The 25,675-nt window shown below is 54.5% G+C and overlaps 1 protein-coding gene across 14 annotated transcripts in view; it reads left to right on the plus strand.

The window, feature by feature from the left end:
- IQSEC1 (IQ motif and Sec7 domain ArfGEF 1) overlaps positions 1-25,675 on the plus strand; it is a 689,800-nt gene that overhangs the window by 588,630 nt on the left and 75,495 nt on the right. The window contains exon 1 of one of the 14 annotated variants that reach the window (XM_045053198.1): positions 15,501-15,836. The exons of 12 other annotated variants lie outside the window; for them this stretch is intronic. In XM_045053198.1, coding sequence (XP_044909133.1) covers positions 15,772-15,836 — 65 coding nt within the window. In that variant the 5' untranslated portion in view covers positions 15,501-15,771. Of the gene's footprint in view, positions 1-15,500; positions 15,837-25,675 lie in introns of those variants that run through there. One more of the 14 variants, XM_045053205.1, reaches the window with a different exon arrangement.

Consider the following 25,675-nt stretch of genomic DNA (forward strand, 5'->3'; position numbering starts at 1 on the left):
GAGACCTGGCGCGGGCCCAGCCTGGCTGCCAGCTGGCCATTGGGTGACCTTGAGCATGCCCTGGCCTCCTCCAGGCTCCTGACTCGATGCAGAAGCCCAGGGCATGCAGCAGTCTCTCTGAGAGGACTGAGGGTCTGTCTCCTTGAAGACCCAAGCAAGCCACATGTCACCCTTTCCACCTGAGTTTAAGCCCGTGATGTGGGCTGGGGTTTTCACTGCCCTCCTGCTCAGATTTGATGGGATTCCATGAGGCAGCTTAAGTCAGTGCTAAGTTTTGCTGATGTTTTCTCTGTGAGCCTTGTGATTTCTGGACCTGCCGGTGGCTTATCTCTGCCGTGGAAATCTCCCAGAGGGCTTTCTCTGGGGCTTTCCCTCTCCCAGGGCCTAAGAAAGGAAGGCACAGGTGGCTGCATGTGGCCACATGTCCTGCATGCATGATTACAAGTCCGTACTGGAAGGGCTCCCTGCCCCCTTGAAGGAAGAGCCAGATCCACTGTCAGTGTGAGGAGAGTAATAGTAGGAACCCCACCCAGTGGGGCGGAGCTCCAGGCGCTTCTAGTGTACAGATGTTCAGGTTGTGCACTGTATGAGAGCAGTTGGCAAAGAAAGAAATGGCAGTCTCGCCAAGCGTGGGCGTAAGAGGCTATGTCCACCAGAAGAGGGCGCCTTTTACAGATTCACATATGGGAGCCCTGCCTGCTGGTGGTAGAACCAGCCTTGAGCATGCTGACTGGCAAAGGAGAGATGCCTGGGAATGGGTTCTCCTCCCCACTTAGGCAGCCCTCCTATGCTTAATTTTTTAGACTCTCTCTCCAGGACTCTGTTGGTAACCTCAGGGGCAAGGGAACTCCATTCTCCTCCGTCTGCGTGAGCGTCTCAAGCAGATCCAGCCCGGTGAATCTTGAGGGAACTGGGCCATATGCCTGGCTTCAGGGGCCACAGAATGGCTTCAGTCAAAACAGACCTGGGTCCACGTCTCAGCTCTAGCTTTTCCCGGCTGTCTGCTCCTGGTCAGGACATCGGTGCACAGACCTTCCACTTCACCGTCTATTAATATCCCCCTCCCCAGAACTCAAGTAGGAAGGACCTTTATTTCCCTCTGTGCCTGGCCCCTTGAGAAATGAATGCTGTATTTACGAAGGCATGTTAATCTGGGGACAGGGACTCACGTGAACTAGACATAACTGATTTCATCCACAAATATTTCTGAAGCACCTAGTATGTGCCTGGCACTGCACTGGAGCTGAAATAAATGGGGAATCGAGCAGACACGCTCCTTATCCTCACACAGTTGTGCAGCATAAGAGAGGGAGACGCTCCCCTGAGCAGCATCCGCGGTGCTAGGAGACATTCCTCGATGGGGCCTGTGAGGAGGTCAGGCAAGGCCTCCCTGAAGGAGCTGAGGCATGCAGGTGGAGCCGGGGTCAAGTAGGTGAAAAGAGAGAGACGTGTGCTGGACAGAGGGACTGGCCTTTGCAAAGGCCCAGGGGCAGGAGCCAACTTGCTGGATAAGAGGCTGAGGCCGCACGGAGGGGGAGGGCAGAGGCCAAATCTGCGAGGCCTTGTGGGCATAGCGAGGAGTTTGGTACTCATTTCTTAAGCAGTGAGGAGCCAGGGTTCGAAGCAGGGCAGTGACATGTTGTTAGATTGAAACGTCGGTGAAATTGGGTTTGAGCCCTGCTCTGCTTCCTAACGCAGCCGCCCGCCCTCTGTACAAGGAGAGCTGGGGAGGAGGGGGCCTTAGATTCTTCAGGCAGAATGGAAGAGGTTTGCATGAGGAAGCTTCGGGCGGGGTCCACGGGCTGGCTCAGCGGCCCCTCACTACACCTGCTCCAAGGCTGGGCGGTACCACCCTGTCTGGCCCGCTGTGTCCCCTCTGGGAAGGCCAGGCTGCAGTTCTCTAGAAGGGCGAGAGGTGGCGCCAGCGCCCCAGCGGTGGCCGATGAACGCTGCCCCGTGCCAGGACCAGCCTAGTGAGTGGTGGGATTGGGGCCACTCTGATCAGGCCAGGGCCAGCCACACTGCCCCCTGCCCCTCACCCGCACCCTGACCTGACACCCAGACTGCTGGGTCGGTGGCTCTGGCCTGCAGTTTTCGCCACCCTATCTTTCGTCCTCTCCAGGGAGGGCTCCACCTGCTGTGCCCTGAACTGTGGTCTCAAAGCGATCATAATTTGCCAGCAAGTCCAACCTGGGGACTTCTGGGTGAACCCCCACTTTACAGGGCAGTGCTGGGGTCCTGATCTCTGATCTGCAGTTAATGAAGCCCCAGCCTCACAGGGAGGACAGGGGCATTGACAAGTCACGTGTGTAAAACACAGTGAGTGCCCAACAGTTAGTCTAGCCAGTGCTGGACATCTAGCAAGCCTTCAGAGCCTGGAAGTCCCTTCCCCAGCTCCACGTGGCCCCTGTCCCTCGCACTGGAGTTAAAGCACAAAAGGAGCCGATGTGTGTTGCATGAAGAAGTGCCCTTTCCAACCAGAGGCTGCATCCCAGAGTGGGGACCCTCATGGCTCGGACCATCCACCGTATCGAATCCCGCTTCCCTGTGATCTGTGCGTCTTGCATTTTGTGCGAGTGCCTTGGTACTTCTGGGCCTCTGTCCCTTGGGTAAGATGTGGACTTTGCCCTCTGTGTGGCTGTGCTCCAGTGTGAGCGCCATGGAGCACCGGGCACAGAATCGGTGCTCCGGAAGTGGCAGCCGCGGCCACTGCTAGTGTACCTAACTGTCCCTAGCGTAGAACTCCAGGTGACCACCAAAGGAGGCCAAGGGGAAGGAGCTAGAGGCTGCATCGCAAGCAGCCTACAGCAGGAGGGAACTTACTAGAAGGTAGCGTTATCCCCAGACTGTCGAGGAAAAATGGGAAGCAAGCCTGGAACAGGGCCCCTCCTGAGAGCAGGCGTCAGGATCCACTAGGGATGCCTCCCAAAAAGGAGGTGCCCACTGATCCGTACTTAGGCACCCGCAGGCAGGGCCGAGCCCGTGAGAGGCCCACCAGGGGGCAGCCACCATAGGGATATTGGCCCACTGTGGGAGGGAACAGGAGGGGTCTTGGGAGAAGAAATGGCCTCAAGGAAGACAACCGGGTTCCAAGCCCCGTGCCCCCACTCCTGGCTTCCCATCCCCATGCGCGGCGGGGATTACCCTTAACCAGGGTAATAATTACCGCGGACGTAGCTGACATGTTGAACAAATTGTTGTGTGCTTGTAATTACAAATTGCATTTCTAACACTCCAGGGGGTTCCCAACCTTGATATCTTTGCTATTAGACACATAAATTATACTCACTTAGGGAAATGGCGAGAGAGACCAAAATTGTCTGTGGGTTGTGCTGCGTAAGGGATGCTCGTTGTGGATCCGCTCCAGGAGTCTGGGGTGGCCCAGTCTGGGTCTTAAGGTTTACTCTTATTTCGTGGGGTAGGGTCGCATTCCCTTACCCACCCCAGGCCGGCTTGGCTCAGAGGCTCCTAGGCTTTCCTTGCCTAGGCCTACAGGTTGGAATCCCAGCTCTGCCACTAGCAGGGGAGTGGCCTCAGGGCATACCGCTTAACCTCTCTGTGTCTCCCTTTCCTCGTGGGGCTACGCAACAGGACTTGATAACTGGCCGCAGGAGAGCGTATGGGGAGCACTACCCAGCATTCGGAGGTGCTCCCCGGGGGGGCCTGACCTAGTGGGATGGCAGCCTAGTCTTGTTCCCAAAAGGATGGGAAGAGGGCCTTGACCTCCCCGCCACCCCCCACCCCCCCCCACCCCCGCCCCTCCACTGGGCCCAGGCCCCAGCTGGGCCCTCCCCGGCCTTCTGCGGCGGTTAAGTTACACTTAAGTAACACTCAAGTCAAGTTATGCTTAAGGATATTTCTCGTTGGAAAAAAGCGTATTCTCAGATCCCTGAGACCCGAGCCACATGAAATGATTCCAGGTGAGCCACAGATTCAGCGTTCGGTAACAAGGAAAATAATCACGTGGGACCCAGAAGAATGCTATTCCCTTCCCAATGCTCTTCCGGCCCTTCCAAGTATTTCAAGACCAAAGTGTCAGTGGGTGCTAAAGTTCTTTAACGCCTCTTTATCACTCAAAAGAAGGCTTAATTGTATCTTATTATTTCATAGGAAGTTATATAGTCACATGGTTCAACAGTTAAAGATACAAAAGGCACACAATGAGCACTGAGCTGCCCTCCCGGCCCTGTCAGTTTCCCCCAGAGGTAACCGCCATCCAGATACTTTATGCGTATGTCAGCCTGCATGTGTTTACTCCTCTCCCTTCCTTCTGTACCCGAATACAGCATTCATCACCTTCCTGGTTTCACCTGGCAATGTATCATGTATCTCATTCCCGATCAGGATATAAAAGTGATCCTTCTGTTTTATGGCTGCCTTCTATAACACGGATTCTCCGTACTTAACTAATTCCTGTGTTAAACAAACACAGAGCGGGACTAGAGCACAGGCCGTCTGCGGGTGACAGGATCCAAGCAGGATTTTATAACGGTGTTTTGGTGATTTGTTTTTATGGGAAAACTGAATTTATTCTCAGTGAGACTGGGATTCTTTGTTGATGGAGCAAATATATAGTTTCCCTGATATAAAGAATAGTGTTAAGTAATCGGTATACAGGTGCTATGTGGTCATTGGGAAAACCAACCTGGGGCTAAATCCAGGCCGCTTTTTTTTTTTTTTTTTTTAATGAACTGATTTCTTCTGCTCTTTTAAAAAAAATTTTTTTAATGTGTATTTATTTTTGAGAGAGACAGAGACAGAGTGCGAGCGGGGGAGGGGCAGAGAGAGAGGGAGACCCAGAATCCGAAGCGGGCTCCAGGCTCTGACCTGTCAGCACGGAGCCCGATGCGGGGCTGGAACTCACAAACAGAGAGATCATGGCCTGAGCCGAAGATGGACGCTCAGCTGACTGAGCCACTCGGGCGCCCCAAACCCAGGCCACTTCTGCCAGCAGAATTCTGCCCCCTTCATCCTGTGGCCTCATTCCTCACTGCTCACCCGTCCCCACTCTTCGCACTCCACATAGATGTAGATTTTGTGTGTACGATGTATGATTCTACTTTCCCAAGCGAACCAAGCTTTTGCCTATGCGGTTCCCTGTACCTGGAGTGCCCTTCTCTTGCCGGGCCACCCGTGAATTCCCTTTCGTGCCACAAATCCCAAGACAGGCATCACCTCTTCCAGGAAGCCTTCCCTAAATGGCCATCCCCCCAGCCCTCTCCCAGGTGGCTCCCACACTGCATTGGTGGCCCGTTGCAGTGCCCTGGCTAGTGCAGATTCCCAAACTGCAGCAGGCATCAGAATCACTGAGAGTGTGGAAATTTGCATTTCCATTGATTTGAGAACCACTGGTGGCATGGGAAGAACACAGGCCGAGCGTCAGTGTAGAGGTGGGTTCTAATCCCAGCTCCGTCCTTTACAGGTTGTGGGTCTTTGGACAAATTACTTAGCCTCTCTGGGCTTCAGGGCCTCCGTGATAAACTGGGATGCCTACCCACCATTTAGAGCGGCTGTCAGGATTATGTGAACTCCTGTGGGAACAGGGCTGGCACCAATGACTCTGATTTGCCTGCAGTCCCTTTACCCACCAAGCTTCCGGAAGGTAGGGCCCACGCCTCTTTGGTTCTGCATCCTCTGAGATACGCAGCCAGTGCCTGACACGTAATAGGTAATCATAAATGTTGGGGGCGGTTGTTGAAACGCATTCAGGAACGCCCACGTTCTCCGTTATAGATTTATTCAAACAATGACTCAGACATCACACATATCCCGCGTCCATTAATTCCGAATCAGTGGAGTCGAGTCAAGCTGGTTGCCGTTTTCCTCCCCCTGGGACGAAGGAAGGTGTTTAAATCAATAACATAAAGACGATTGCAGAGGGGAATGTTTAACCCACTTAAGAGAAGCTGTCGGTTAGGAGCACTTAGTGGCATCCGTTCGCCAAACAGACGTCCCCAGCACTTGTTATAAATGAACGTTATAAATTCATTAAGGGAGAGGGCCGCTGGGGCACTGGCTTGGCACCCCCGCGGTAGCTGTTTCTGTGGTATGCACGCACTGCAGAAGAGTAAGCCAGCTGCTTCCCTACTTCCAGGCATTCCCTGGAACGCCACGCGTCTGGATCAGTGGTGGCCGGCTGGGACGTTCCGAAACAGAGCCGGGCCTTGCAGATTTCTGTATTTCTTTCTAGATTTCCTCACGTTACCTGCTCCCTTTAATACAGATGGGCCCCGGTTTAAGCAAAGCGACATCAAGGAATACGTCAAGGATGGTCATTCACTTTGCTTAAAGGGATGCCTCTTTTATTGATAAAGTCTTGAGCGGCTGGATCCCGTAAGCAACGGGCACACCGGAGATGAAAATGGGTAACTTCCAGAGACTATCTGTGGTGTAAAAAGGGGCGCTGGCCCCGACGGAATAAGACAAGGGCGAGGATGGGGAGCGGGCAGGGGTCCTGCCATTCCCAGCTCACAGGCCTTGTGCCATCGCTCTGGTTGTCCTGAGTGAGAATGACTGGGTCAACAGGACTCACTCATTTATCAGACATTTATTGAGCACGTACTGTAGAGCAGGTGCCATCTGGATCCTGGGGACACCGTGGTAAACAAAGTCCCCTCCTTCACATGAAGATCTTCGTTCTGGTGGAGGGGACAGACCGTAAACAAGCAAGTAATTAAGCAAGATAAATATAGGCTGGGAGATGGGCTTCACAGGGAATTAGATGAGCTAGAGAGAACGGGGATGTGCTTTACCTGGGGGTGTCCCAGAAGGTCCCTCAGAGGAGGTGACAGCAAGCGGGCCGCCGTCTGTTGGAACATGTGTGTGCGGTCTCAGAGCCCTTCACATGTGGGGTCTGTCTCTTTCCCAGACTGTAGGTGTGGGGGTGGGGCTTGGAACCACAGAACCTAATTCCTCCTTCCTCTCGCAAACTAGTTCAAGGGGCCCTCTGAGCGTGAGCTCAACCCTGGGGCAGGCTTGTTGAGGGAGGAAGGGAGAGGCACAGGCAGCTGGGGAGAAGGGAAAAAGGCAGGACTGCTTGCCCGATTTGACCGCACCCGGGCCTCTGGGACGCCTAAGCAGAACTGGCAAAAGCCTCAAGTCCTTCCCAGGCCTGGCCACCACGATGCCCCTCCTGCCTCTCCCCAGCTGCTCTCCACTCCAGAGGGGAGGTGGGGCGTTCCCCAGGGCAAAAGGAACCGGGATTTGTGACCGGGGTCCTGGGAGCTGGCAAAGCGGGGGCAGTGGGAGGCAGAACTCTTGCTGGGGGCCCAGCACTTGATATGTCACTGAAGTCTTTGCAACAACCTCAGTGATATGCGTTGTTATCCCTTCCCATTTGACAGAGGAGACTGAGGCTCAGAGAGGCCATGTCCGAGACCACCCTGCCAATAAGGGGACTGGGCCGGGAGTCTGACTCCATAGCCGGTGGGGTGTGTGGGGGCTAGATTTGCTTTTGTTATTTCCATTATATCAGCCACGAAGGGAAATGGTCTTCCGCGGGGGACTTCTTGGAACTAAACCTTGAAGACCAAAGGGAATGGTGTTATAAGCACAGACTTGGGAATCAGACAGCCCTGGGTTCAAATCCTTACTTACTAGCTGCTTGGCCTCAAACAAATTCCTTAACCTTTCTTCTTTTTTTGTTTAATGTTTATTTATTTATTTTTGAGAGAGAGAGAGAGAGAGAGAGAGAGAGAGCATGTGCACACAAGCGGGGGAGGGGCAGAGAGAGAGAGGGAGACAGAGAATCCAAACAGGCTCCAGGTCCTGAGCTGTCAGTGCAGAGCCCGACACGGGGCTTGAACTCATGAACTGTGAGGTCATGACTTGAGCTGAAGTCAGATGCTTAACCGACTGAGCCGCCCAGGTGCCCCATTTACCTTCCTGAGGCTCAGTTTCTCTTTCTGGATGATAGGATGAGGACAATAATAGTAGTATGTTCCTTAGAAGGTTATTATAAGGCTTAAATGAGATGATAGGTAAAGCATTTAGCACGGAGCCTGCATTCAATAAGCACTTTGTGTAGGGGGAAGACCAGGCAGGTCTAGCTTCGTGGTTACGTTCATGGTCTGCGGGCCAAATGGACAGGTGCTCAAATCCCTATCATCCAGCCTCTAGGTGTGTGGCCCAAAGTAACTTACTCAACCTCTCTGAGCCACAATGTATCTGTAAAATGGAGGGTTGTTGAGCATTAAATGCGATCACTTCTGTAAAGTGCCTGACCCAGAGTGTGTGCCCCATGATGGGTGGCCTTGGCCGTCTCGGGAGGTAGCAGTACCCGGACTTAAGGAAGAGGCAGGTAGAGGCAGGGAGGTGGGGAAAGGAGGTTCAGAAAGACCCATCCACTTGCCCAAGAGGCAAGATCCAACATGAGATGCTGGGAAGCCAGGTTATGACACCACCAGGTGCCCACGCCGTGAGCCTTCCCACTCTGTGGGGGCAATGGTGGCACAGGGGAAGGGACCACCAGGCTCTGAAGGCCTGCTGGGTATCCGGCACTGGCTAGGCAATTATGGGTGTTCTTGCCAAGCCCCGCACCGCTCCTGCAAGGAAGGTGTACAGGTGAATACACCGAGGCCCCAGGAAGCTGTGTGACTCACCCGAGGTCACATAAGGGGATTGATAGGGAGTTAAAGACGCATGTCCAGGCCCACTGGCCACAAGGCTGCGTCTTCCACCTGCAGCGGAGAACTGAGGTCCCTCTCAGGTCCAGAGAGTGGACACAGAGGGGTTGGACCTGGAAGAGGCCTGGAGTCATTTTCCTGGAGCTGTCCCCGAGGGAGGGCTGACTCCCTCCACATAAGCATCGTGGGCCCTGCACCTCTATCCCTGAGGATCTGGCAGTGGCTTCCTTCTGCCACCAGCCAGGGAAAAGAGGCGTGAGTTTGAGGGGCTGAGGTGGGGGTCACTTTTGATTGTATCCAGGGGGCTGGCAGGGCCGCCTGATGGGAAGTGTGGTGCACAGTGTGATTCGGGGGTCGGTGCGGGCTCAGGGAAGAGCCCTTCACTGGTGAAGGTAGCAGCTCAGATATTTGCTTCTAAATTTCTTCCTGATGTCGTCAGGCCTCTTGAATCCTGCGAGAAGACTGGCAAATGGCCATTTCCCGTCCACTTGAACAGAGACCCATAATTGCAGTAGCTGCACTCAGAAGCCACAGGTCTGTTCTCCACAGGCCCTGCCCCCTCACCTCCGGGCCAAGCAGCCAGCTTACCTGGCTGGGCCCAGCAGAGGGACCAGGACGGGTGGAGCGTGCCCACAGGAGTGGCCAGACCTAGGAGGGATGCAATGAGCACCTTGTGACCCACGGCCACCACCACCACCTCCCTTCCCTTTTATGACGAACTATCACCCACTGGGTGGTAGGGGTCGCAGTGGGTGCTCGGGACCTAGAAGCATGGAGGGCTTCTTGGAGGAGGTGATCATTCCCAGCTGTTTTGTTCACATTGTCAGTCACTGAGCACATCCTGAGTTTTTCAGAGCTCCTACAGAGCCATCCTATACTGGTACAAGGTTTTGTTTCGTTTTGTTTGGTCTCTCCTTGCATCTGACCCTGTGTCCTAACCATGCGGTTCTGTTATTGCAACCCCTCTCTAAGGATTTTCCCATGCCCTCACAGGCTGTGTTAATCCCCTTGTCAACTGTTGGCATAACAGAACTGCGTCTAATTTTTATTGTTCATTTAAAGACCACAGGAAAACAGCCTTCTTACACCTCAAACCACAATGGTTCCCTGACTCTGTGGTTTGCTTTGTCAGAGCAGTGGGGAAGGAGCCATGGAAAGGAAGTCAGATGACCAATTCTTGGCTGTGCCCCAGAGTGACTTGGGGAAGTGCTTCCCCCCTCCCTAGGCTCAGGTTCCTCACCCAATAGTCAGGCAGCACTGGGTTCTGGTGACTCTTTCCAGCCCTGAAGCCCTAGGCTATGCTAACATTAAAGCCACTTGAATCTCAACTGTCGCGGTCCAGGTCTTGGCGAACCCAAGTACCGCTGAGCTTTTATGGTTGGGACTCAACTCCGCTGGTGGCTAGTCACGTAGAGCAGTGGCGGCGTCTGAACCCCACCACCAGGAGAGTGGATGGAGAGCCATTGTCCCTGCCTCCAAGGTGCCCACAGTCTAGGTGGGCTCTCTCCCCACCTAGGGGATGGGGCACAGGGAGAGGCTTCCCCTGTGATATTTGGGCTGCGTCTTGATGGTTGAGTAGGACGTTGCCAAGCAGATGAATAGGGCAGCCCAGGAAGTGGGAAGAGCATAAGCAAAGGCACTGGAACAGAGGAGTGCATGGTGCATTCTGGGAGGAGCTATATCGTAGCTAGGTAGCTGGGAAGGAGGCTGGAGAGAGTCAGGGACTGAATGATAACCAGTGAAAAATGCTTGAAATTTTGAAAGTAACCTGTCCCTTAAGATCAGCTTGATTTGTTTGGAAATTTTCTCTACTGGGGGACTGACTGGCTTCTCTGAGGTAACACTACACAATTCTGCATTCTGCACAGCTGGGTCTGGTTTTCCACAGCATGCAACACTCAGACGAGTAAGTTCTGTTCGGTACGGAACCCACGCCTCAGTCACCCAGGCCGTATGCTGGATTGTGCAAGTCCTGCTGTGTCGTGCCGACAAGGGGGTACTGTGGCCCAGGAGGCAGGACTCCTGGGCCAGTGTCTTTGTCTGCAGTGGTACCTGGCCACACACACCCCAGGGCACATCCCTTTGGCACCCTGGGCCTCAGTTTCCCTGTCTGTAAAATGAGGGCTTGTGCTGGAAGGATGATCACAGCGCATCCTCCTGGACCCAGCATCCTGGCTGTGAGATAGGGAAGCCCATTCAGTGTTATGAACAGATTAATGATCAACAGGCACTGAGAGGGGAACTTGACTCCAATAACGCAACTCCAATTGATTTTCGTGGCTGTCAGTAAGACACCACCTACTCGAAGGACAAGGAAACCAGGGTGGCCCAAGAGGTGACTTAAGTACAGTACGGAATTTGGGGTCTTTGAGGACTGGCTCTGGAGGGCTTGAGTCTCCCACAAGATGCGAGACCTCTGGTCCCGTGGGTTGCCGTGACTTGTATTGATTTCTGTATTGCACCGGCTTTCTTTCTTTTTTTTTTTTTTTTTAACGTTTATTTATTTTTGAGACAGAGAGAGACAGAGCATGAACGGGGGAGGGTCAGAGAGAGAGGGAGACACAGAAACTGAAACAGGCTCCAGGCTCTGAGCTGTCAGCACAGAGCCCGACACGGGACTCGAACCTACGAACCATGAGATCATGACCTGAGCCGAAGTCGGACACTTAACCGACTGAGCCACCCCAAGCACCCCTAAAGTTCTGAAAACTATAAAAGGGTATAAGAGGATGAATCACTGAATTCTATTCCTGAAATCATTATTGCATTATATGTTAACTAACTTGGATGTAAATTTAAAAAAAGGGGTGGGGGGAGGGCATAGAGTGAAAAGTCCTCCTTTCTCCTTCCCACCCCTGTCCTAACAAGCCTTCAGGCTTAGAGGGCAGAGGCCCATCTCCAGGAATCTCTGGAAACCCTAGTTTCCCTTCCCAGAGGCCACCACCGGTGCCTGTTTCTTGGATCTTCATTAAGAAATAGTCTATGATCATATCATGCTGTATAAGCACACTAGTGCTCTGTATATTTTATTGTAAATACATATCACAGTTTTCTGAACTTTTTTTTTATTTTTTTTTAACGTTTATTTATTTTTGAGACAGAGAGAGACAGAGCATGAATGGGGGAGGGGCAGAGAGAGAGAGGGGGACACAGAATCGGAAAAAGGCTCCAGGCTCCAGGCTCTGAGCCATTAGCCCAGAGCCCGACACGGGGCTGGAACCCATGGACCGCGAGATCGTGACCTGAGCTGAAGTCGGACGCTTAACCGACTGAGCCACCCAGGCGCCCCAGTTTTCTGAACTTTTAATCACAGTGTCACATCTCAGATCATTTCCTGTCAATGTGTATGGTGCTGCCGCCATCTTGTTAACGTAGGACTCCACTGATGGGCGTATTGCAGGTTACTTAACTGGTCCCCATCGAGGGACATTGCAAGTCTCCTCCTCCTTGTTCTGTGTTACAAAGAACTAATATCCTCGGACCTAAGTCTTTGTACACACGGGCAAGGAGCTCTGTAGGCGTCATTCGTAGCTGTGAATCGTCCCATCATGTGGCCATCTTGTCTTAAGGTCACCTGGCCGGGCCCTATAGCTTTAATCGCCACCTTCCCCATGACATACGACTTCTGCTTTTCCAGGGTTTGTCCACAGCAGACCTGCACAAAACACTTTATTTTAAAAAAGCAGGCAGGGGACCAGATTTGATTCTTAGGCCGGATTTATTCAACTGCTGAGCACCTCTGTGCCCCAGGTCTCATAGTAGGCCTGAGGGAGGCCTGGCAGTGGCAATACAGCTCATTGGTGTGATGGGAGGGCAGGTACAGAGTAAACCTGGGAGTGTGTAAGAGGACTTTCTAACCTGGACGAGGGGCTGGCTAGGGGTGGCTTTCTGGGAGAAGTGACAGCGAAAGCCAAAACCCAGAGCCTTAGCCATGAGCCAGACACAGCGGGATTTGGGGGGTCTGAAAGAAGTATTTTGCTGCTCGAGGTGCGGTGTGCACGCAAGGGGCATCATGAATGTCCAGGGCTGGAGAGATAAGCCTCAGTCAGGGCACACGGGCCTGGAGCCGGCTGTGTGGAGGGACTGGCCTTCATCCCGGCAGCTCCGGGAGAGGGACTGCAGAGGTTGGCTTTCGGGTGACGAGGCACTACATACATGTCTGATGGAAGCAGAGCAGGGAGGCTGTCAGAAGCCAGGCGGATTGGGATGAAGTTGGTCATGGCACGTGGAACAGGCCAAGGCAAGCAACTCAGGGCTGAAACCTAGGACAGGACAGTGCAACTAAACATTTTCATGACTTTCGTGAATCTTACACCCTATATACGGGCTCCTACTCATTCCTCAAGGCCTAGCCCAAAAGTCCCTTCATCTTGGGAGCCTCTCATGGGGCAGAGTTACAGGCTCTTCCTCCAGATTATCTTAACATCATACCGGGGACACTTGTCACATCAGTGTCCCATTGAGGCCTCAGATGACAGGCACAGAGTAAGCACTAATAAAATGCTTGCTACATTAAATTAAACGGCAAGGAGAATCTGCCAGGGTAGATGTGGTCCATGAGCCACACTTTACCGTTGAGAAACTGCAACTCGGAGAGCTAAGCAATTTGCCCAAACGGAATATGTAAGAAATCTGCCCCGTCTAGTCATTTTAGCAGAAAAATTGGCTCTCTCTGCCTCTCCAGGCTGGAACTTTTTCGCTCGCCTCCCGATTCCCTACATTATTAATCTGCGAGGCAGTTAACCCAGCAAAAGCAAGAGGCACACTTTGTAGGAAGATAAAACAGAACAAGAGAATTAAGAGGCATTTGGTTTCCAGGGACTCCATCCTCTGGTATTCCAAATACTGAAGGGGAAATTCAACCCCCTTCTTCTAAATCCCGGCTGGAACCATGTCGCCAAGACCATCCTGGCAGGCGGCTAAGGCCGTGGGTCTGGACAAGTGCCTGGAATTCTTGGAGAATCCAGGTCGTGAGGCTGTCGGAGCCCGTGTCTGGAGTGCTCCAGCAGCTGGGCTGGGGGAATTCTCTTGGCTCCATTTATTGCAGCCTATTTTTAGAGGGCCGTTCAAGCTGGGGTGGGAGTTTTCCACCACCCCCAACTGGACTATTTCAACCCTATCCCCTCCTAACTGCCTCCTCTCCCAGCCAGGCCGCTGGATGTGGTAGCAGTTTCTGAGCAGCGTGTCTCAGCAGTCTTCTCCTTCCAGAACCCTTGCGTGTAGGTCCTTTGGTCCATCTTCCTGATTCCGACCATCTTGGTGGGTCGGAGGTGATAGCTCATTGTGGTTTTGATTTGCATTTCCCTGATGATTGGTGATGTTCGACCTCTTTTCATGTGTCTTGGCCCTTCATATTATCTTCTCTGAAGAAATGCCTATTCAGATCCTTCGCCCATTTTTTTAACTGGGTGATTTACCTTTTTATTGTTGAGTTGCAAGAGTTCTTTATGTGGCATGGATACTATACCCTTATCAGATATGTGATTCACAAATATTTTCTCCCATTCTGAGTCTTTATTTATTTTCAGTGTGCCAGAGACAACAACAGAAGTGAAGAGAAGATATGTGGAGATGGGCAGTGAGGGGCACTGGATTCCCGCTCAGCTTGTTGCCTGGGAACCCTGGTACACTAAACTGCATCTAGGGGTGGCCTTTTCTTGTGCTGCAAGCTGGGCCAGCCCAGCCCTCTTCCTTCACTGTCCCCCACCCCACCCCACCCCACTTTCCCCATATGGGAACAACACTCATCATTAGGCTTTTTGCACCACCCCCTCCAAATGAAAGCTTCAAAAAGGCACAAGATGATGTCCCTGCATTAGTGGCTTCCTATAGCTTCCTGACTCCCGCAGAACTGCCAGCTGCCTAGCCCTCCAGGAAGTGGATTTGCAGGTGGGGCAGGTGGGGTCTTGTTTATATCTGTGGCTGCTTGATTGTCTCCCAGCCATATTTGGGCATTCCACAAGTGTGGGTAGTGGGTGCTATGCCTGCCTTTGTGAAGCCCAAAGACAGATAATAAACATGTAAGTATGCAAATTGAGCATAGCAAGCCATGACTGCTTACCGTAGGGAGAGCTGAGCAGCTCTGGAAGAGGAAGTGAGGGAAAGCCTCTTAGAATTAACCCAGTTAAGTGTAAGCCTCAGTTTCCTTTAACGGAAAATGGGGCCACTAATAGCTCTACCTCTATAAGTGTCTTGAAAACCAAATATAGGTAACGAGCTCTAATAGCGAATTAGGATGACTGTGAAGCCTGCCAAGGGCGGGATTGGGGGGGGGGGGATTGAAAGTTGTCTCTGGGTGAGGGAAGAGTAGGAGGTTGGGTAGGCTTAGGGAAAAAGCAGCTGCTTTCATTAGATTCTCACCAAAAAGTCCCCAAATGGGTGTCCCCAGCCTCAGGATGGAACCCACTTTTTTCTCTGGGACAGGAGCATCAGAGCCCACAAACCACACCTTTCCGGGCAGCAAAGGCCTCATTTTATAAACCGAGGCCAAAGCCGGGATTGGCAGACATTGGCGCTGTCAGCAGAGTAGGCTACAGCCGGTTGGTGTGGGTTTTGTATTTGCTGTGCTTACACGTTGGGGAGGAAGATATGTATGTGTGGGGACTCTGTTTTGGAGGGAGCGCACCGCCCTCCCGCAAAAGGTACAGGGGCTGCTGTCGCCCCAGAAAACTTCGCCCCGGCTCTCCTCCGGACTTGGCTCTGCTCGCCCCGCCCCCGTGCGCAGCCCCGCCCCGTCCTGCCCCGCCCCTTGCGTGCAGCCCCGCCCCCGCGCTTCCCCACGAGGCTCCGCGCGGCCCCGCCCCCCCGGCGCAGTCCGGCCTCCGGCCCCGCCCCTGGCCCCGCCCCCTCACGGGCCACATTCCTCCGGCCGGGCCTCGCTCTGCGCCAGGCGGGCGGGTGGCGGCGGTGGTGGTGTGGTGGTGGAGGAGCGGGCTCGGCTGGTCTGGGGGCTCAGACTTGCGGCCGGGAGTAGCGGGAACCGGCGGGCACTGGACCGAGTGACCCGACGTGGTCGCGTGGTGGGTGGTCAGGTCTCCGGGTGGTCGGGTGTCCGCCCCGGGATCCGGCCGCCCCGGCGGGAGTCGGCAGTGCTCGGCGGGGCCTGGGTCCCGGGCGCCCGGCCCCGTCAGCTCCTGCCGCGGCCGCCATGTGGTGCCTGCACTGCAACTCGGAGCGGACCCAGTCCCTGCTGGAGCTGGAGCTTGACAGCGGGTAAGGGCCCCGGGCGGGGCCGAGGCCGGGGGTCGGGGCGGGTCGGGGCGGGTGGGGGGGTGAGCGCCCAGGCCTTGGGCGAGAGGGCTTTGGGGAGGAGCTGCGCGGACCTAGGCCGGCGGGGCGGGGTGGGGATGCCAGCGGCACCCAGCCATCGCACAGTTGGCGTGCGGTATGTTGTGGGTTCGTGAGAGAGCCGGGTGCACTGTTGCCTGCGTTGGTTTGGTAGAGTCTGTCGGGACTGTAAGTGCGAGCGTGTGCCGGAGAGGCTGCGGGGATGGGTGTGCCGGCGTGCGTGAGACCGTCAGGATGTGTGTGGGGAGTGCCTGTGTGTGAGAGAGGGAGGAGGGCTGACAGGGTGGAGGGAGGCTGAGTGGTGTGGGCGCACCCGGACCTGGGACCTGAGTTTGTGCGTGTGAGAAGAAGAGATGGTGTCAGGACGGGGGGGGGGGGGGGGGGGGCTTGGGGGGGGGTGCACTCCCTGGCGAGTGACTGTTGGGATGGGAGCTTGTGTGGGGGTGAGCTTCCGTGGGAGAAACTGATGGGAGTGGGTATCGGTGCCAGCTGAGAGCGAGCGGACTGGAGTTTGTGAGTCGGAGTGTGGCCCGCGGGCATCGTTGCGGGCGGGCGGAGGCTGCCAGGGAGTCTCCCCGTGGGCCTAGTTCCGCGAGACCCTGGGCCTGTGTCCAGGGTCACGCGTGCGCCGTCAGGGAGACCCTGGGCAAGCGCGTGTGAGGCTGTGCGCAGGTGCTCCAGGTGTGCTCCCGGCCGGGCCACCCAGGAGTGCGTCGGGGAACCTGAGATCTGTGTGGCTGCCGCTGTTGTGTTGAGTGCGGCAGTGAGGGGTCTGCCGGTGGGATGGCGTGTGCGTGTTTATGTGCGCCTGGTGTGCTCAGGGATGGAGTCTTTGTGGGGTCGGGGGAATAAACGTGTATCCCAGAGAGCAACCCTTTTCTGCTTTGGGGCTGTGGGTGGCTGCCTGAGTGTCCAAGGCCCGCATTTATGGAGAGAGGGAGAGAGAGAGAGTGTGTATGTGCTGAGAATATCGATTTCCTTGCTCCGCTCGCCAGCACAGCTGCCCCCGAGCTGTCTGCAGGCCCCTCGGAGGAGCCAGGCGGTGGGGCGGAGAGGATTTGTTGACAAGCTGACTGGGCTTGCGTCGGGCCCCCTGGGGGCTGCGGGGGCAAGCCCACCTGCAGCCGTTTGATCTCTGAGTTCAAAAATTCTTCAGTGTGTGTCTGGCAGTTGCACTGAGAACATGCGTGTGTTCCCCTCTGCCCCCTCCTCACCCCAGGAGCCTGGGACGCTGGGCCCTGAAGGCTCCATGGGTGGTTGTGGGGGTGCGGTTCCCAAGAACCCGTTGCTTCTTGTGTCTGGGGTGGGGGCTGGGCAAGCTGCAGCTGCAGGGCCAGCTGTCTAGAATTGGTGGCATCAGTCCGAGAATGGGGGTCACGATATTCATATCCCACACGTGCCGCTGCCTTACGCAGCTGTCCCACCCGGTATTGCATTTGCATTCTTGTCCTTGTGGCTCCGGCACCCCCCACATCGCCGGAGAGCAAACTGAGGTTGAGTGTGTTCGTTCTCATCAGCACCCCCGGCTCTGCGGTTTATTGAGTACCTTCCGTGAGCATTCCCTGTCGAGGCACCAGAGACACAGCAGGGAGCAAAACTCAGTGTTTGTCCTCCTGGCACCAGTAGACTGGCGGGGACACAGTCGGCATGCTCTGCAGGCTACACCTCTTCCTCCACTCCCAGCTGAGAGAGGGTTTCCCTGGTGCCCCTCCGTTAGGACCTCTCCAGTGTCACCTTTCCAGTTGGGATGCCTGTGGCCACCACTCGTGTACATTTCTCAGTCCTGCATCCCTTCTTATTGGAAGTCCTTCTTTGTATCCAATCTAAATCTTCTAGCTGCAGGGAATCCTGCTTTGGTCCTTTTGTCGTCAGGGGTGGTGATGAACCCCTGCTCCCCCAGTCTCAGAACACGGACCAGGTGTCCTGGAGATTGAGAAGCTCTGCTCCAACACGGCCCGAAGTTCACCCTTCGGCCTCAGAGCAGGTGGATCACTGCTGTGGAGTGCCTGGTATGTGGTTCTGAAGGAAGTGGGTGGGGTGGGAGAAACAAATCAGGCCAGCTCCTGGCCTGTGGAGGCTTAGCCAGCCGCTGCTTGGGCTGGCCGGCTTGCCCCCCCCCCCCCCACCCAGAGTCCCTCCAGCTGGCCATTCCAGATAAACCCTCTCTAAACCCAGAAAGGAGCCAGCATGCTCCAGAGACCTCAGGAGACCCCCAGTCTGTAACAGCTCCAAGACAGCCCTTCTAAGCACAGCCATGCCACCCTAACAGCCCATGGCACCTCACATGGCAGCACCATGATGGTTTGCTATTTGAGACTTGCAGCAGCCCAGGCTGCCCTTTCTAAATGGGCTGTTACCCTCCCCTTCTAAATGGGATGTTAATATAGGGAACCCAGCGACTTGACCAGAATATGACAAGGGTGTCCTGGAGTCGAACCCAGATGTTCTGATGGAGGGCCTCTGGAGGGCCCCTGCCAGCCCCTGCCAGGATTTTCAGGCTTTTGCTCAAGGAAGCCGGACTATGAACTAGCTGTGCTAATATTTACACAGCTCCAGTTCAAAAACATGGACAGGACTGACAGCTGCACGGTCAGACAGTGTGATGACTGGGCAAATAGGTGTTTCTGGAAGGGACTGAACAGGGCTCCCCGGGCTCCAGGAGCTCAGGATGTATATGTGTGTGCGTGTGTGCGTGTGTGCGGGTGCTATCTGACCAGATTCTGTGGAACGAGGTATCTTGGTTTGCCAGGAGAATCTGTGAGTCCAGAGCAGCTCAGGGCATCAGCAGAGGAGGGCTCGGGGAGGCAGACGGACTTTGTTTGAAATCCCAGCTCAGCTTTGTGACGCTACGCAGGTTGCCACATCCCTCTGAGCCTCAGTGGCCCCCTCCGTGGAAGGGGATGATACCCCGCTTCACAGAGATGCTTGAGGATGCATCCGACAGCCCTGGCAGTGCTAGTCGGCCCCACGTCTCCAGCTCCAACCGTGATTGTCCAAGTCAGCACTCTGCTCTTCCCACCGCCAGTGACCTGTGGGATTCTCTTCCTTCCCCTTTTGTAAATTTCCTCTGAATTGTGATGACGTGTGGAATATCCGCCCAGTGGGCTTGCACCAGGCCAGGAGCCCCAGGGGAGAGCTCCGCAGAGGTGGCCTGGGCCTCCCAGGCCCAGAAACGTGTGTGTGTTTGTGTGGTGGGGGAGGATGCTCAAAGGCCGTTGAATGTGATTTATCATTCGTCCTCAGAATCGAAGCATAATGAGTTTAAAGGCCATTAAGGCTCTTGAAGAATTAATTGGTGCAGCCTTGGAGAATCTGGCCATTCACTGTGCCTGAGCTGCTGCTGAGAGGCAATGGATGGTGATTATGGTGGAAAACATGGTGCGGTGCCACCTGGACCTGCCACTCCTCTGGCTGCTGTAGCTGTACCCCTAGATGGGCAAGTGCCCCTTTAAGCCCTGGGCCTGTGCGTCCTGATGCCTGTGGCCAAGTGGTAGGCACAGCCGGGTGTCTGTGAGTGAATGCACCTGCATGCTCTCCTGCGCTGGGGGGTGCTTTGTTCTCAGGAGGTGATTAAGACCCACTGTTGCACTTTCCTGTGTTCCTTTATTCACTCACCAGCTACTGAGCCCCTGCTTTGTGCCAGGCCCTGGGCTAGATGTAAAGGAACCAGGATTAATCATTTGAAACCATGTGTCACAGAACACAGGCCTCGGGGTGGCACAAAACCAACTCTGCCTCTTCCCAGCTGTGTGGCTACGGTGATGTTGCCTCCCCTGTCTGAGCCTTGATTTTCCCATCCATGAAATGGGGCTCCCCAGAGGGGATATGAAGCTTGGCCAGGTGACTTATACCTATTAGATGCCCCCAAGTGACAGCTGTCAACATCAGCATCATCACTGCTGCTTCTCTTTGGAGAGCTACTGAGTTAAAGTGGCTCCTCGCGGTTTTCTTTTTCGGTGGCTTCTGGAGCTGCATGGCTTTTTGTGCAACCCCCGTCCTTGAGGGTAAGGCATGGTCCTAGCTGCTCTGATTTTAATGTCCTTTTATGCTTTATTTGAACGTAGCCATGGCTTCCCTGCTTCTTGATGGAGAGGGTCATTCTTTCCGTTTTCTTTCCTTGGTTTGCCGCTTTCCTAACATGGTGACAGTCTAATCTGAACTGAAGGCCCAGATGCAGAAGCATAGCAAGAGTCCCTCCTTGTTTGTCTGGACGGGGAAACTATGACCACATTTGTTTTTTCCTCTTTGCTCAAAGGTCAGTGTAGTAATAATAATAATAGCATTCCGTCCCCATTTGGGGAACAGTTGGGGAAAGGTTATGTGACTTGCCCAGGGTCACTGGCCGGCAGGTCTTAGAGCTGGGATTTGTACCCAGTCCGCCTGGCTTTGGGGTCTGTGTTCTTCATTAGCCAGCCCATGCCTCCTCTGGGATTATAAATAACCTTTAACAAAATATGTCACCGTCACAATGGAGTCTTTTGCATCTTTCCCAAGCCATGGAACAGGTGTGTCTAGTATCCCCTGGTGTCATCATTTCCAAAATGTTCCCAAATGTCCCAGCCTCAGGCTGGTTTGATGACAACCCTCTGGGCTCCCTTGGTGTCTCGCCAGACCCCTCAGACCCCAAGAGCTGCTCCCCCAGATGCTCCAACCGGAATCTGAGACCGAGCCCTTTGGTCCCGAGCACTTGTGCAGTCTGAAGGGAGCACACTTGCCCCAGGCCAGCCTCAGCACAGACCAGGCTCTTGGGGACAAAAGCCAGCTGTCCCCTGACTCTCTGCAGGACCAGAGCAAACACAACCAGCTTCTGCATGGTGAGGAAACCCAAGGCCAGGGCCTTTGACGTCATTAGGAGACACACATGCATGTGGGCTGCTGAACTCGCTCCCACGAGAGAGGAGAAGGACTGTTAATAAACTGGAAAGTTTGGAAGAATCCCCAGATAGGAGACAGCCTCCTCATTCAGGTTCCCCAAAATCACCTGTTGCCCAAGCCCAGTCCAGGTCTGTCCACCACCATGAATACTTTGTCCCCGGTGGCTGTTTTAAAAGATGGAAGCAACTGGTGTTTGCTTTTCCATTTTCTGGCAGGGAGGCTAGGTAGCACAAGAATTAAATGAGTCAGTACACGTGAAACACTTAAAACCGTGCCTTATCATATTATATACAGTAAGTGCTCAATAAATGTTAATTACAATCATTGTGGTTGTTACTATCCATCCTGATTCTTGCTAAGCTTGGAAGGTTCTCTCCCTCCAGAGGCCTGGGCAGAGCTGGCTCTAACTGGCTGTTGGCACTCAGCCTCCCTAGAAGCTCCGGCGCCTGTCACCTCTTCCCATCCCCTTTCTGGGCATCGGTTTCCCCTCTGCGAAGAGGGGTGGGCTTAGTGACTCTTGTGGTCATTCGCTGAGGAAGGACGTTTGACCCAGTGTTAGGGGAGCAGATTCTGTGGCCAGCCCGCCCATAACCCTAACCCCAGCTCTGCTCCGCACACTCTCTGTGATCTCAGGCATGGTCCTCAGGCTTCCTGTGCCTTGGTTTCCCCATTTGTAAAACGTAGGTGACAGTAGGAACCAAGGGAGTTTCTGTGAGGATTAAACAAACTAATCCACGCGAAGTGCTTAAATGCCACACAGTTAACACCCGAGAGGTGCTAGCTTTTAGCTGTGACATCAGGGCCTCCAGGTCCAACTGTGCTGAAATTGGACCGTGGTACTCATTCAGGGGAGATGTGTTGTTAGACAGGAATGCATCTCCTCTCCTTTTGGCCACAGACAAAGCCAGGGGTAAGAGTGAGAAGGAAGAAGAGGGGTGCGAGTTGAGGGGAGCCACGCGAGGGTCATGGTGCTGCTCACGAGAGAAACAGTCGCAGCCTTGGTGACAGGCGACAAAAGCCCATAGGCTTGTGCATGTGCTTGTAGCCTGCTAAGAGAGGACAGTCCAAAGCATTTTGGGAATCGCTTTTCCTATGGGTTGGAAAAATTGCAAAATAAGGTGGCTTGGCTCTCAGCTAGAGTGAAGGTTTCTTAGACAGGACAGGGAAATGGTCTGCACCATGGGTGATGGAGAGGCCCCCTGGGGACACTTCAGGAGTGGGGACATTGAGGCTGATGCCTCAGCCCCGTGCCCCTGAGGTGGGGCATGGTGGCCTCCGGAGTTCTCGGCCAGATGCCTGTGCTGAGATCTGGTGCTTAGGGCAAGTGTGGCATCTGGTCTACCTGGGGTTGCTCCTGGTGCCGAATGCGGCTAAGAGCTCCAGAGCCTGGCCTTGGGTCCTTCACTGTGCTGTCCTGCCCTCCCCAGCCTGGTCCAGCCGCCAGGCAGTGAGGCAGCTGGCCGCAGCGGGAAGAAGGTGACATTTGGGCTGGAGAAAGTTGACATGAGTCCCAATTCTGCTCCTCTGTGAATGAATGGCCAGGGCAAGGTGGCCACCTCTGTGAGTGGGGATCGTGCGAGGTGGTCGTGGGTGGCATATACTACTACAGTGCCTAGAACCTGCTGGTATGAAAGGGAAAGGGTTCAGCTGGCTTTGAGCAAAGCCACAACTGTTTTTGGTGGGTCTGGAGTTGGCAGAGGTTTGAGACCGGAGCCCGAACAGGCCACAGAATAGAAATGATAGTATCTGACATTTGGGTGGCCTTTGAATTTTACACACTTACCTTATTTGAACCTCCCCGGACCCTTAGGATGTAGCTGGTGGCTTCCCACTTTACGGATAAGCAAACCAAGACAAAAATGAAAATAATGCCCAAGCTTTGCAGAAGGTCATTTGGTATTCTGGTTAATGTATCTTTCCTGCTCCCTGACATCACTAGGTGGGGGGAGTCTGGACCTTAGAATGGTGGGCAGAGGAGAGGGAGGGCACCGGCAGGACCCCACTGGGCCCTGGCACTCAGATGGGCACAGAGGTGCACTGTCATTTTGCAGAGTTGACAGAGGACCCTTGGAAGCCCTGGCAAGTGGCCTTGAACCCCAGCAGCAGTGTTTGCCGGCCCCAGGAGGTCATCTGGGTGTAAGAACTGTCTTCCACATTCCCTGGGATGACTCTCCACGGAGATGACAAGAAAGGGGGGGCTAGAACGGTGCCAGACTCGTAGTAGGTGTTCACTAAATGCCAGTCGTTCCTACGGTTCTTATTAATTGGTATCGACCACAGTTGTTATTCCTGCCGTGATTTCCCCGTACAGGCCCTGGACTGGACCCCGAAGTGCAATTAGTCCCGTGCGGGGGTGGGGGGGGGCGGTTGGAAAGGAAGTGTTTGGGGAAGCAGCTCTTTCCTCTGCTGTTACCAGAGGAGGAAGGAGGGGGGGAGGTGCAGCCATGCAAACTCCTGTCTGTTTCTTCGGGGCCGCTGACTTTTCTAAGAGCCATAACTTAAACGGGCAGGAACTGGGATTTTGTTTTTGTTTTCCTACTTAGTAAAAATTGGCGAAATGGCCTGGGGAAGGCCTTGATGTGGATAGCAGATTCTTAGCACTATTTTGAACTTTTCCTTATGGAATATTTTAAACATAAACAGAACTAGAGAGAATGGTACGATGACCCCTACGGACAATTGTATTTCATTGCCCCCAGATTATTTCAAAGCACATCCCAGACGTTTTGATGGTTTTAGTCAAGGACCTGTCGTGTGGAGGCAGAGATGTCTAGTTTGTTGGGGTGGGTTCCCAGGACAAAGTGTAGAGTTCCCTAAACGGCCCTTGGCCGCGTTGACCCAACTGGGGAAGCTGGAGGCCGGGCCAGTTTCCCAGCCTTGAAGACCAAGCGATGCCTGCCCCATTCAGAGAAGTCTGTGTCAAAGGCGCTGTGTCTACAGGTGGCTGGGGAGGCCAGGCTCGTGCGTCCCCATCAGGCGAGGACTTTCCTGGGCTCGCATCAGGTCAGGAGTGCCCAAGGCTCTTGCTGTCATGCCTCGGCTCCCCAGGCAGGAGTGGGACTCTGCTGAGTGGCTCCACAGGCCCTGCCTGCTGCCCTCCTTGCCCCTTGCCTGCTGGCAGAGTTGGGCAGTGGCACCTGCCTTGGCCCCGAGACAGGTTGGCCCCTCACCTTGCTTGGCCTCTGGACACTCTGAGCGCTCTTCCCTGGCCTAAGCAACCAGGCTTTCCCGGCTTCCTCCCACCACACTGTGTCAGTCCCGGGCTTCCCTAGGCCTCTGCCAGGTCCCCTTCTCTTCTCACCACGTGGTCTCTTCCACCCTGCTGCTTCTAATGGTGCTGCTTTTGGAGCCTGGCACATAACAGGTGCTTGGCAAATTTTAGTTGCAATTCCTGTATTAGTTTCAATAATATTCTGATATATTTTTAGGAACATATACTACCCCTTGCACCTTACAGTGCTTGGCACCCAGTGGGCCCTCAACCCAGTTTAGTTAAAAAAACAAACCGTGGGCCTGAGTCCCACCCCCGTTCTGCTCTGAGCAGTGGCCATGCCCTGTCAGCTCACCCCTCGCTCTCCTCAGGTGCACGTGCTGGGGGTGGGTCACACGGTCCAGCGCCTACTTATGAACAAAGGGTGTGCTTAAGGCTTCTTCCCGTTGTTGCACACTCACAGCCTTAGAGTCCCTCCCTTAGTCCCCATGGCCCCCGTGCACCGTGGGGAGTAATAATCCTGTATCGTGATAATAACAGCAGCTACCCTGAGCACTCTAGGTGACATGCCCCAGGCTGAGGATTTGTGTCTGCATTATCATTTGCCTGTGAGATAGACAGTACCCACATTTTATGGCCGACAGATGGAGGCACAGAGAAGCCAAGTCACTTACCCTAGGCCACACAGCCCCTTTCTGCCAGGTGCCAGACAGGCAGTCTACAGGGAAGGGCCGTGTGCCAAAGCTGCAGATTCAGGAGGTTGAGGGGTTGGTGCTCCCTACCCTGAGCCTCCATCTTCCCCCAGACGTGGGCAGATGGGGGGCGGCGGGTGAGGGGGAGGCTTTCCCAGGAGAGGGAAGACCGTGCAGAAGGTGGGGGGCGTGAAGTGCTTGGCCCGGTGCCTCAGTCACCTGCATGGGGGTTGTGTGGGCTGTGCTAAGTCACATCGCCCCACTGCACGTCAGTTTCTCCATCCATGAAATGGGGAGATGACGCTGCATCCGTCTCCAGTAGTGGTGGTCCGCACCACCAAGAATGAAGCCTCCCGTAAACTGTGGACTTGGGGTGAAAACCTCATGTCAGTGTAGGCCCATGGATTAGCAAATGCAGCACAGAGAGGGCTGGGGAGGTGAGAGCAGGGGAGGTTATGCGTGGGGTGGGGGGTGACGGAGAATATGGGATATCTCTACTTTCTGCTCAGTGTTTCTGGGAACCTAAAACTGCTTTAAAAAATGAAAATCTGTTTTAAAACATTGTGACAGGACGCTACGAGTTATTTCTGTGCGAGCATCTGTTGTTGTCAGTGTAGTATTTTTCGCGCCGTCGTCCGTTCATTTATTTACTCATTCGCGCATTTTATACGTGGGTTTTCATCACCGCGGACCCAGACACATGAAATGCGCCGCCTCCTGGGGTCAGCTCACAGCTGGGCAGAGCAGTCCCGTGGGCTCTCGTGGGCTCTGCTCCCTCCGTGGTGGCACATCCAGGGCCAGGCCGGGAGTCACAGCACCGCAGAGCTGCAGCCTGGGAGTGAGGTGGGGTCAGCGGGAGGGGCAGCAGGCTGGGAGGTGGGTTGGGAGCCTGTGGGAGGGCAGAGGAAGTACCCCATTGAGACGCCTGGACCATGACAAAGATTTTATGCCCGAAAAGACTTGAGCGATTTGCATTTTAGAAAGTG

This window comes from Felis catus, chromosome A2 (genome assembly GCF_018350175.1).
Source record: "Felis catus isolate Fca126 chromosome A2, F.catus_Fca126_mat1.0, whole genome shotgun sequence".
NCBI classification, from domain to species: Eukaryota; Metazoa; Chordata; class Mammalia; order Carnivora; family Felidae; genus Felis; species Felis catus.